Genomic DNA, 12648 nt, shown 5'->3' with positions numbered 1-12648 from the left:
ACCCGAGGAAACAGACATTTATTCGTTGCGGACACCTAACGCTAACGAGAACGCCAGGCCAGATGTAGTCTGACCCCCACCAAGAAAAATGCAGTGGCTTTCTCGATTCAACGGGCCAGAGAAAAACCGGAGCGTCTGTAGAGGTCGGAGAGGCATGTAACGTCTCTACCGGGACGTTGTAGTGTCTTCGCGAGGCATTGTGGTCAACGAGGTTCAGAGTGGGTTGTCGTAAAAACTATGTTTTACACACGCTAAGCTTGAACACGTCGAGGATTTGTCAAAGGCGGTAGCTTGTGCTTTGAGCAGAAACGGGAGACCCTGATGATGACTAGTAACTGCAGTTTCAAGGCGTTGGGGGCACCTAAAACACTGTGCCGAAGAACAAACAGTTTCACTCTTGGAAAAAAACAGAGAAGGAGCGATGTGTAGTAACTGCTCTTTCAGAGTTTGTTTGTCTTTTGTTTTGTTTTTTCACTTCCTGCGTCACTTCTACGATGTGGCACGCCACGGAACGGGAGACAATAATAAAGTGCTTTTCAATTTAAAGAGAACAAGCCAAAACACTTTCTGCAAAACGGAATCAAAGAAGATTTGCTTGATAACTCATGACCGGATCGCGAAATGAACTCGCTGGAGAAAAGTCATGTGGCAGCATTATGTCGACGCCCATGCTGCCTCCCAAGTGCACACATTATATGTCGTGGGCAAATGAATTCACGTCAAAGTGACGTAGTCGCGACAAACGCCTCGCGAACGGAAACATTAATATGCAAGCTTAGCACGCAGAACGAAGCAGGCCTACGAAAAAAAAAAAGTGGGCCTGCCAAGCAAAACAACTCAAAAGGTTTCCAACAAATTCACACATTCCAAGAGGCGTGGAAAACGGGCAACGAATGTCGCCATGCGTTGGTTTCTCCACACAAATCGATTTAAGTTATGGGTTTCACACCTACTAGATAGATACTCAGGAAAGGAAAACGCCGTTCCAACTGCTGATGCCTGTCAGCATTGTAGGTAAACGGACAAGACAGAGTGAAGCAGAGACAACAAAGTTGACAATGATCGGGATCGCCAGCGATCCACAAGGCGAAAGACAATGTCGCTTGTTGAACCACTGCGCACACGGACACACAAATACGCGATGCGATTCACTTCACTGCACTACCACTGCGATCTTCGCAGAACAAAGACCAAAAAGAAATTAAAAGTTAGTTGCCCCGGAGCGACACGAGACGATTCACCCGAAACAACACTTGGGAAAATGTTCGTCGAAGCAGTCAGTATTGAAGTCTCCTCGCAAACGTACAAAAACACACCCGCACACACACACATTTCACGTATCACTGCCTTCTGCAGTGCTCGAAGTCGGCACACTTATCGGCACATTGTTCACGCAGTGAGCAAGCTCCGGATCTTCTTCAAGAAGCAGTCCCATCGTGGATCCATCAGTAATTATGTTTCGAGCAGGTTTAATTTAATTGATGCATGTGGCCAGAGCCTAGCGCGGTGTTCCTCTACGCTATGGCGCCAAAGCTAATAGGTCTGCACAATAAAATAAACAAAGTTGTCTACATTTGAAACGCAAGAAATTCGTCGGTGTAGAGCACGGTCGTCGGTGTAGAACACGATCGTCGAGCCAGTTTTTCTATACTTATGCTTCCTGTTAGACGCGCCAGGTACAGTGCGTGTTAAATTAGCTATAAGCGCTTAGCTCAAACTGACAAAAGCCCCGATAAAGTAACCCGCAAAACATTACAGGTGTTTCCATGAAGCGACCGTCATATTGATCAGAAATCTTTTCTAAGCCTTACTTTAGGACCGCTTGTCATAAATGAATGAACTTTTCATGCTTTTGCCAAACGTAATCTAGTAGTTAGTAATCTAGTAACGTGCGTTAGCACCATCTCTAATTAATTTAACAACGCATCGTTACAACTGTCTGTAGGGAGAGGCGCGAAAGCGAGAAATTGAATTTTGAGATTCCGCGCCAATCAAAATTACGTTCAGGTTTGCCACGATAGAAGTAAATCAGAAGTATCTTTTCTTCCAAGAATTTATGCCGCAAGGATCTCATACTGAGTTTTGTTCCCTTGGGCAATACTGCAACATTTCAACTGTACGAAAACCTCTTCCTCGGAGAGCTTTCGGCTACTTCACTGCCCGACCAAGTGAAGCTACTCTTCGAAAATAACTGCGCACGAGGACAGTAAATTCTAGAATTCCCTACGGCACGAATACTTGAGTTACCTACCACACGAGAGGCAGGAAAACGCGCACACTGCGCTTGCGCCAAGCGCAATTGCAAGCAAGCCGAGCTCAACGCAGAATTACGTTCAGTTAGCTCTGTTTCCTGAAGTGACTCACAAGTGTAACACTCTTTTCTGGCAGCTTTCTACGGAAATGCCACGACTCGATTATGGAAATCTGTCACTCGTCTTCGCACCGCACTGGACCTGCTTTGACGAAACAAACTATGAGTTAGCGGCAATTTCACACCACTCATTCAGATGGAACATGACTCGCCAAACAACTGATGAGGCACCCTTCAATATTCACTCATTATTTGTGAATAATCAAACTACTATAGATATGGCAAGTGCAAACTCTAATAACGCCTCGATAGAGTCTTAAGCCCTTCATACGTCAATTCTTGACAATGAGCGACGACGTAACAGCTCACTCGTTGCGAGCGGGCGATGATCGGTTAGGTATCACACATGCTGGCAGTATTGCGTCTCTGGCACCGAGACGCTCAACAAAACACACTGCCAAACCAAAACAAGAAATGTGTCAGTACTGTAGAACACTAATCACGTGGACATAAAAAAAAACGAACAAGCATGATTTTTGTCTCTAGATTCTCTATAGTCTAGGTTCTCCAGGGGAAGCGCCCTCTTCCTCGCAACCAAAATTCGAAAGTAATCGAGGTCGACGTCGGCTATTCATTTTGGTTGCAGTAGCAGTACTTCCTCAGCGTCTGGTGCTCGATGCAAGACGACTGACGGCCGTACTTGTTGATGCGGCTGACGTCGTCGAAGACGACGGGCCGCTGGTCCTCCCGCACGAGGAGCAGGCCCTCCAACATGGCGTCGCTGGGTCGCACGACTACCGTCACGCGCAGCCTGCGCACGCCCACAGAACGACGGCCGACGTCGGTGGATGCGCGGCCCGCCACGTTGGTCGGGTACGAAGAGCTCGAGGACGGTGACGAGGAGGACGAGCTTCGGACGCTGCTGAACACCTCTCGAGCGTCCTGAATCCTGCGTATCGAGAGGTGCGCGCACCGGGACGAAATGTTCCCGAGGCCCGCTTCGAGCAGGCTGTTGACCTTGTCGACGAGCGCCAGCGCCGCCTTCTCGACGATCTTGCTGGACAGTTCCACCGGCTCCTCGGCGTCGCACGAACAGTACTGCTCCGGAACCCGGGCCAAGTCGCACGTTCGGCTAAGCGGGATCTCGCGAAACAGGCTGACGCCGAAGTCGGACGCGGGTTTGTCGGCGAAACGCCCGTCGCGGCCCAGAAACAGGATGTCCCTGAAGGTCTCGTAGGTGTCGTAAGGAGTCGTTAGTCGACCGGCGTTCGACTGCAGCGCACCGAGCAGAGATTTCGCCGTTGCGGACTCGGCGAGCGAATTGTCCGCCAAAGCGGAGTCCCTGGCGGGACTGCCGTGGCTGGTCGGCAAAGCCTGCTTGAGCCGTGACCACCTGGAAGGCGGTCTGACGGCGAAGAAAGGCAGCCGTTCCTCGAGCCTGCCCACGAAGGTCTCGCGGATCGAGTCGAACCTGTGCCCGTGGTCGGAGAGGAAGAAGAGGAACGTGTTGTCAAGATGGCCGCGATCCCGGAGCTCGGTAAGAAACTGCACGATGTCTTCGTCGGCCGCGGCCACCTGCTGCATGTACTCGTGGCTTATCTCGACCAGGAACGAGAAAGCGAAGTAGGGCTGCGAGCCGTTGTTGGCTTCGATGAACCGCCGGACGTAGTCTATCTGGAGCTTGTGCTTGGGAACGTTGCCGTAGCACAGGTTCGAGCTGGTCCTCATCAGGAACGAGCTCTCCATGGCGAGGCAGTAGGGACGAAAATAAAAATCGGTCGGCGGGTCCCTGAAACCGCGCGCAAGGTAGTTGAAGACTCCATACTCGGGAAAATCTTCGGCGAAGAGCGTCAGGTATCCGTCGCGTTTGAAGTCGTCCCAGATAAACTGGACGTCGTCGAAGGTTTCGCCCTTCGGGCCCGGATGCTTCAGCTGCGTGTAGGCCTCCATGCCGGTCAACAGCGCGACCAGGTTGGGAAAGGTGTTGTCACCGACCTTGTTCATTCCCCGAAAGACGACCGAGCCCAGAACATCGGTGAGGAACGTGTAAGTCTTTGGCAGTAGTCGCATCATCGACAGCCTCGAGATCGAGTCGAGACCAAACACTAGGACACTCGGACGATCCTGCGTGTCGGACAGGGGTGGCGGCGATGCTGGTTTCCCACCATGGGAGTCCCGCGGGTGCTCCGTCTTTGGAATGCGCAGCACTGCGTGGACGTTGGAGTAGATGGGTATCTCGAAGTAGTTCCGGCACGAAACGTAGACCACGTCGTGCGCGAGGGGCGTGCCGTCGCGAGTGAACGGCACGGCGTCTCCGTATTTGACTCGGTCGTCTCCGTCCCGTTCGGCAGGGGTGTACGAGCAGCGCAGGGAACTGAGCTTGTACCCGGAGCTGTGGTTGAAACGCAGGCTTCCTCGGACGTCGACGAATGTCAGCCACGGTTGCCGCACCTGGGCGTGAAAAACCAAAGTAGCCTTTAAAAACAAAACTTCCGTAATGTAAAGCCGGAAATTGGCAAACACTGTGAACCTTAGTCATCTCTGCTACGGGTAGGTCGTAAGCACTTATTAGCAGGGCACAAACCGAGACGCAATGCACACTGTAGAAGGGACATAAGAAAAAGTTTACCTTGATTCATTTTAGACTTAAGTGCACGTTAAAGCACCGCGTGTGGGCTATTTCCAGAGTCCCCCACTATGCCGTGCCTCATAATCGGCTAGTGGTTTGGCACGTAAAATCCAATAATTCAACTTTCTATTAATTCTTGCTTCAGCTTTATGTGCACCCAAGAAGGTGCACTTACTGGGTGCGGCAGTTGTCATATGCGCAAATTAAGGCCTTCAGGCACCACACGGCGACATTTATCTCGCTAAGTAATCATGATAATGATTAATAACGCGGCCCAGCACTCCTTAAGAAATTATTCAGATTTCAGATGTAATGAAAGGAGATTATGACCTTGCAAGAAACATTTTAAAGCGAATAGATTTCTTTGGTTATTTCGGTCGTTTTCGCGGTTGGTGGTCGGTGGTCGAACTCGACAAGAAAAACGTTGGTTCGCTCGAGCTATTCTCTTACGTTGACAATCATCGTCGATGAATACATATATGAGAGAGCGCATAAACTACTTCGATACAGAAGAGAGTAACTAAAACGAGACCAGATCCCCATGCTAATCCTCAAGTGAGCACAATCGTAGATGACTCGGCAAACATTCCATCAGGTCGTTCCCATCACTTGCACATACATATCGTCTCCGTGCCCACGTGTCGTCTCTGCCGTAACGTTCAAACAGGTCGCGCGGTTTCCGCACGAAGCGCAGCCTCGCACGTGCCAGCCGTCAGTCGACGCGGCTGCTACTCGCCTTGCAATGTATGGGCACGGTGCGCTTGAGGTGCGGCCACACGCTGGGGTGGAGCGGGTGCACCACGGGCAGCGAGCACAGCTGGCGGGAGTCGCGGGGCTCCCGCAGGGCCGGGTCGTACGTCCAGAACGGGTGACGGGTCAGCTCCGCGGGCGGCGCCGAACCCGTGGACGAGTAGTCTCCGCCGGAGGGCCACGGTGGAGCGCCCAGCAGCGCGAGCGTCGCCACCGCGGCCAGCAGGAGCCAGCCGAGCAACTGGAGGTTCCGGCGGCGCCGCATGACCGGCAGGCTTGCGCGGGCAACTCTGGACCTGCGACGTCCGGAACGGTAAGACCATGTGGTGAGACACTCAGCCACACGCCTATTCTTAGATGAACGCGAGCACCCCACCGAGAGAGGGAAAGAGAGAGAAAGGCAAAGGAAAGACAGGCAGGTTAACCAGAGATATCTCCGGTTGGCTACCATGTACTGGGGGAGGGGTAAGGGGATGCGATAGGTGAGAGGTGAGAGCCCCCACACAGACCTGAAGGGGTATTCTGTAAGAGTCCACCTAGTGGACTGTCCATTTCGGCCGCTGCTGATTGACTAGGGCCGCTCGTCTCCTCCTCGCTCGTACAGCTGCATCGAATCAGCAGCGGCGGAAATGGACAGTCCATTAGGTGGACTCTTACAGAATAACCCCCCCTCCCCCTTTAGTCTGTTGTTAAAGAAGCGTGAGCGAGGTTCGCGCAGGCGAGCTATGAGCTCAATCGCCTGTGTGGAGCTGTCTTGCCTGTGTGGCCGTCTAAGCAGTTCCCTTGTAATCTTTCGAAATAAATTGCGTCTCTTCCTTTTTTTTTCTAGTACGCCTGGACGTGTGCCTACCGACGAAGACAACGGACGGTTATCCGACCGCTTAGCCTTCGACATCCCTTATAACCCCGAGCCGTTGCGAGGCGGCGGGGCCTGTGGGCGTGGTGGTTGTCAAGCTAAAGCTATCTAATCTGTTACCATTAGTGCACGCGACTTGCCTTAGGAACCGTCACCAGAGCAATGACTGCAAACAATAATTACGTACGTGGCAAGCACAAAAGAAAACCTCTTCCCACGAGTGCCCGTATTTTTCAGCGAACGGAAAGTAAAAAAAAAAACCGTGGAAAGAGCGAGAGCAGAGCCTACCCTCCGGGGAGCGCGACGGCGTCTCGCCTGTCGTCGAAAGTCGTCGACTTCGCGACAGACGCTTGAAACCACGGCGCCGCGAGCGGGCACCGCTGTCGTGACAGGCGCCGAACGACCCCGCTCACCCCTCTAGCTTTCACCTACGCCCTTGGTTTTGGCACTTCCGGGCGCCGCTGAAAATCCGCTGAGGTGACACTTTCGGCGAGCGCCGCGCTTCAAAAGGCCGCTTGTTTCGACTAAGGACGACACGCATACACACCGCACGGGCTCAGGGCCAGTGGTTGTCCGTCAACGAACACGAAGAGAAGATTGGTCTTAAAGCAGTAACGACATCGATGGATATGTCAGATTCTTCACTTTTCCTGCGTCAAGTGATAGTCATAAACCTCAAAACCGCAGCTGAGCATTGGCTAACTGCAGCGGGCCTTAGTAACTGAATACACCGATAGCGCTCCTACTGCAAGTTTTGGTCTCGTTTGCCAGGAGGCATCTGTGCCGTGACTGCGTATGGGTTTGTATGTATGAACTATTGCGTTGCTGCTTCTTTGCTGAGCACAGAGCCTACTTCAAATTGTGAAGTGACGCATTGACGACGCTGTAAGATATCTATGAAATAACGAAAGCAACACAGACCTGAAATGAAGTATTTTTAAGCGGAAATATTTATGTTCTAGAAGTAAAACGAAATTTTTAGAAGAGTTATATTTCTAGCAGACATATCCTTTACGACGCTAAGTCCGTAGTAAAGGAATTAGAATGAGGGAAAGAAGCGTGATCCCAGCCGTCTGGAACGTGATTTTGAGTGACAAACATCCTTCGTCAAAGCATTTATAATGCTGAACATCGGACGTTTTGAATGAGTGCTCACCGGGCGTCGGGATAATGCGCTCTGGACTGTTGTGAACCCGCACTGCCTAAGCTCGAGAGCACTACAGAAGCGGGAACAGGGTCCTTTGTATGACGGGGAACAGAGAGCAGGTTCTGTCCAGAGAGCAGGTTGTGTCCACTCCTCATGGAAAGCACATCGAAGGCCTGTGACAGCCGGTCAGTAACGGGATCCGGCTGCGTTTTCAGAAAGAAGAAAGGGCCCCCACTGTGTGCTACTAATCCCTGCTGGAAGCTTCCACTCAGTCGGCGTGGCGCGTTAGCGAATAGATGCAGACAGTGGAGGTGGTATGGTATGAATAACTTTATTTAGGTCCTGAGGGATCAGTCTGGGACTGATGCGGGCCGCTCCCACGTTGGTACAGAGAGGCCGAGCCCCTCTGCCATCACACGGGCCCTCTGGACAGCCCTGAGTTGGTCCGCCAGCACTTCACTGTGCAGCATCCGCTGCCACCACTGTTCACCTCGAGAACCATCACCGGCCAACGCCAAGCAGCGCCAAAGCATGTGTTCTAAATCGAGCAAACCCCCACACTTTCTACAATAGAGTGAAACCCCGCAGTCCGGATTAATTTTGTTCACGATGACCGGGTTAGGGTACGTACGTGTCTGCAGCAGCCTTAATGTAACCGCCTGTGGCCTATTTAATTTAGAATGTGGCAGGGGGAATGCCCTGCGCCCTAGGTAATAGTGCTTGGTGATTTCGTTGTAGGTTAACAGCTGGTCCCTGTACTCAGGAGCGGGAAATCCAGCCCCTTCAGGGAGTTAACGGCACACTAATCCTCGTGCCTCCCTGTGCGCCACCTCGTTGAGGTTACGCGGGGCTCCCTCCACTGTCCCCATGTGCGCCGGGAATCAAGTAACTGTATGCGAAGTGATATCCCTACCCTGCAGCAGTCTGTTAGCCGGTTCCACAACAAGTCCTCTCGAGAAGGCTTTAATCGCAGATCGCGAGTCACTAAACACCAAAACTCTTCTTGAATCAATTAGTGCTAGAGCAATAGCCACCTGTTCGGCAACCCCCGGATCTTTGGTATAAATGGAAGCAGCATTTCTAAGGCTCCCTTTGCCATCTACCACCACCACCGAATAAGCATTTTTACCATTAATCAATGCGGCATCAACAAAAGCAGACTCCTCCTCCTGATCCTTTGCCTCTCGCAACAAAGCCCTAGCTCTCGCGACCCGCCTCCCTACATTGTGCACGGGGTGCACATTCCGCGGAAACGGACGAACCATGATGTTTGCCCTAAGGTTCACGTTGAACTCGTGTAGCGGCGCCCTATCGTGCGACACAGCCACCGATTCTTCAATTGACTCTAAAATATACCTACCCGCTGGTGTACCTAGCAACCGCTCCCTCTGTGCAGTACGCTGAGCCTCGGCAATTTCATCTAGGGATGTATTATGCAAACCGAATCGTAACAACAAATCGTTTGACGTAGTCATAGGCAGACCAAGCGCAGCCTTGACAGCTTTTCTGATTAATGCTTCCAATTTATTTTGCTACCCCCTATTCCAATTTAGCATAGCTGCCACATACGAGAAATGACACATAATAAATGCGTGACCTAAGCGCATCGCACCTTCTTCTCCTATGCCCCTATGCCTATTAGAAATCCTTCTTATGAGTCTTATCGCCTCCTCCGTCTTCTTGGTAATACGCTAAATGGTTCTAATGTTCGACCCGTTCGCTTCAAGTACAAAACCCAGGACCCTGATTGCTTCAACTTTGGGTATCACCGACCCTCCCCTAGTATGAATTCTAATGCAAGGCTCAACTTCCGGTATCCAACCCTTCGGCCTACGACCTAGCTTCTTAGATTTTAAGATGAACAACTCCGACTTTTTAGTGGAACACTTGAGCCCCATGAGACCCAGATACTCCTCTGCAAGCGTTACCACCTTCTACAGCCTAGCCTCAAGCTCTCCATCACTACCACCGACACTCCATATAGTAATGCCATCCGCGTAGATAGAATAGCCAATATCCTGGATAGTGTCCAGTGTATTAGCCAACTTCGACATCGCCAGATTGAATAACATAGGCGAGAGTACGGATCCCTGCGGAGTACCACAGCAACCCAATTTAAAGACTTCCGACTTTATATCCCCAAACTTGAGACATGTCCTTCTATCCATGAGGAAAGCCTTGACAAAATGGAAAAGCCGCTGCCCCATGTTCAAGTCCGATAGCGCCTGTAGAATGAAAGAATGTCGGATTTTATCGAAAGCTTTTTCCACATCAAGTCCAATTAGTGCCTTAGTATCCCTAGTCCGCCGGTCAAGTAGCTGATGCTTAATCCTGATCATAGCATCCTGAGTCGAGAGGCCGGGCCGAAATCCTATCATCGAGTGTGGCAAGACCCCATTGCCCTCAACATAACGCGTTAGCCTATTTAAAATGACATGCTCAGCGACTTTCCCCAGACACGATGTTAGGGAAATGAGTCTGAGATTTTCAAGCCCTATGGCCTTCCCCGGTTTGGGTATCAGAACAGTAGTTGCAAGTTTCCACTCTTCCGGGAAAGAGCCTTCCTTCCATCGGTAATTGATCTCCCGCGTAAGGAACTCAACTGACCCGTCGTCTAAATTTCGTAACACTTTATTCGTAATGCCATCCGGCCCTGATGCCGATTGACCATTAAGATTCTGCAGCGCCATCCTGATATCACTTTCAGTAAATTCCTCATCCATAGCTGCATTTTCGTCCCCACTATATTCCAACATCACGTCAGGTGTATCGTGCCAGGTCTCCCACGGAAGGTATCTCTCAGCCAAATCCATCAGCAACTCCTGCTCCGTGGAGTCCCGACACGCCTGATGGACCAGCTTACCTATCACAGTCCTCTGATTAGATTTAGTGTTTGTCTCATCTAGCAAATGTCTGAGCCGACTCCATGCGCCTCCCCTCTTAATGCGACCATCAATAGAATTGTCTACTTCATCCCATTGCTGCTTGCACAGTACCCGACAATGGTCTTCAATTTCCTGATTAACCACTGCTATACGCTTTCTAAGCCTTCTATTCAATCTCTGACCCTTTCATCTCGCTAACATCGACTGCTTCGCTTCCAACAAATGCGCCAAGCGACTATCCATGTGTTCCGTGTCAATATCGGTCTGAACCTCTCTAGTGGACGCCTCAACGTCACTTTTAAGCTGACTGGTCCCCTGCTCCAAGGTCAACTCATTTCTCGCATCTTCGATTCTCTGCGCTCTTCGTTTCCTAAATGCATCCCAGTCAACCATCCTGAATGTGCGCTCCTTTTTATTAGCCACTACCAAAGTAATCATAAGTATGTAATGATCGCTACCAAAATCTATATTAGAATTGTACCAGGACGAATCCACCACCCCCCGAACAAAAGTGAGATCAGGTGTCGAATCCCTACATGTCGACGTGCCACATCTAGTGGGATACGAAGGGTCTGTAATCAGAGTTAAATTCAAGTCTAGTGCCTGCTGCCATAGTCTCTCCCCCTTAATAGTGCTATAAACATACTTCCACACATGATATGGTGCATTGAAGTCCCCTCCAATAAGCAACGGTGCATCCTTAGCCAGATTGGTTGCCTTGATCAAGAGAGATTTGAAACTCTGCTTCGTGTCCCGGGGGCTACTGTACAGGTTAAGCAGGTAAACGCTCCTCTGACATGACCTTTGCCGACCTAAAATTACCTCCACCATAATATATTCAATCTTGCAATCCGCCATGTGAAGATCATGTCTAATATACGGCAACCTCCTATTAATGAGAGTAGCGAGTCCTCTGCCCTGTTCATTATCCTTAACCTCCGCTTTGAAATCCGTTAAGGTCACGTTAGACGTCAGTGTTTCCTGTAACATCATAACTTGAGGTTTCACACCATGCGTTCTAACAAACTGCTGCAGAGACGCCTTCTTATGATTGAACCCCCTACAATCCCACTGCCAAATACTAAATGAACTATTTAATAGAGCCATCTTGACCATGGAAATTTGGTGAACTAGTTTTGAGCTCACGTCCACTCGGCGACTTACCCTGCTGGACTAGCGGCCGAGTGCATTCCCGCTCCATAACAGGGACCACCGTCTCGTTTAGATATATTTCAATTTTGCCTAATCTTTGATCGGTGATATTTTCCCGTTCTTCTATCCGCTCCAGTCTACTAATGATCTGATTTACACTTTCTTGCAATGTCGTCATCATTGCTTTAAGCTCGGAACCGACTTTTCCCTGAATCCGCACGGTCGAGGATAGGGCCCTCTTTTTCGGAGCAGACGTCTCCTCGTCCGCCATGGTCTCTTCTGCGACCTCCACAGACCTTGGTACCTCAACCGAGTCATCATGTTTCCTAGCCTGTCCTAAGCTACCGCTGTTACCGGAAGGCAAGCCGTTCCTAAGTTCAGCTATCTCTTTGATAAGCCCGTCAATGGCTGCCTTTAAGCTAAGATTCTCTCTCTCCAATTGCGCAATCCTATCCCTATCCCTATTACCATTCACATGCTCCTGGCGCTACTCGCGCGCTTGGCCGGCGCTGATGCCGCCCTTGACCTTGTTAGCCCAGGTGGTCTGGCTTCTAGCTGCGCCGCCGTCTCCACCAGCTGCAGGAAAGCGTACCCGCGCCTCCCTAGAAACCGATCGGCTCCTGGTCGTTGGAGTCCCAGTGGATGGCCGCTGCCTCGACTTGGAGCGGCTCCTAGAGCGCGAGCGTCCCTTAGAACGTAGGCGGGCGCTCACCAGCTGCACCATCTCGGCTGCCTCCTGTTCCGCCGTTAGCTCCGCCCTGGCTCTCTCCTGTCGTCGAACACGCACGACATAGGAAAGCTGGTATCGTTGTCTGCATTGTTTATCCGCGGTCAGGTGTCGTCCGCCACAAAGCTTGCAACAAGGCACACAGTTGTGATCCTCTTCAGGGTTCCGAGCCCCGCATCCTCAGCATTCAA

The 12648-nt window shown here is 51.0% G+C and overlaps 1 protein-coding gene across 1 annotated transcript in view; it reads right to left on the bottom strand.

Moving 5' to 3' along the window:
• LOC142590236 (uncharacterized) overlaps nucleotides 1-12648 on the bottom strand; it is a 231838-nt gene continuing 219190 nt past the window's right edge. Inside the window, exons 4-5 of the mRNA XM_075702164.1 lie at nucleotides 5677-5986; nucleotides 1-4762 (exon numbers count right to left, since the gene is read on the bottom strand). Coding sequence (XP_075558279.1) covers nucleotides 2939-4762; nucleotides 5677-5955 — 2103 coding nt within the window. The 5' untranslated portion in view covers nucleotides 5956-5986 and the 3' untranslated portion in view covers nucleotides 1-2938. The remainder of the gene's footprint in view (nucleotides 4763-5676; nucleotides 5987-12648) is intronic.

The sequence above is a fragment of the Dermacentor variabilis genome, chromosome 8, assembly GCF_050947875.1.
Source record: "Dermacentor variabilis isolate Ectoservices chromosome 8, ASM5094787v1, whole genome shotgun sequence".
Lineage (NCBI taxonomy): Eukaryota > Metazoa > Arthropoda > Arachnida > Ixodida > Ixodidae > Dermacentor > Dermacentor variabilis.
This window is presented reverse-complemented; position numbering and strand designations above follow the sequence as displayed.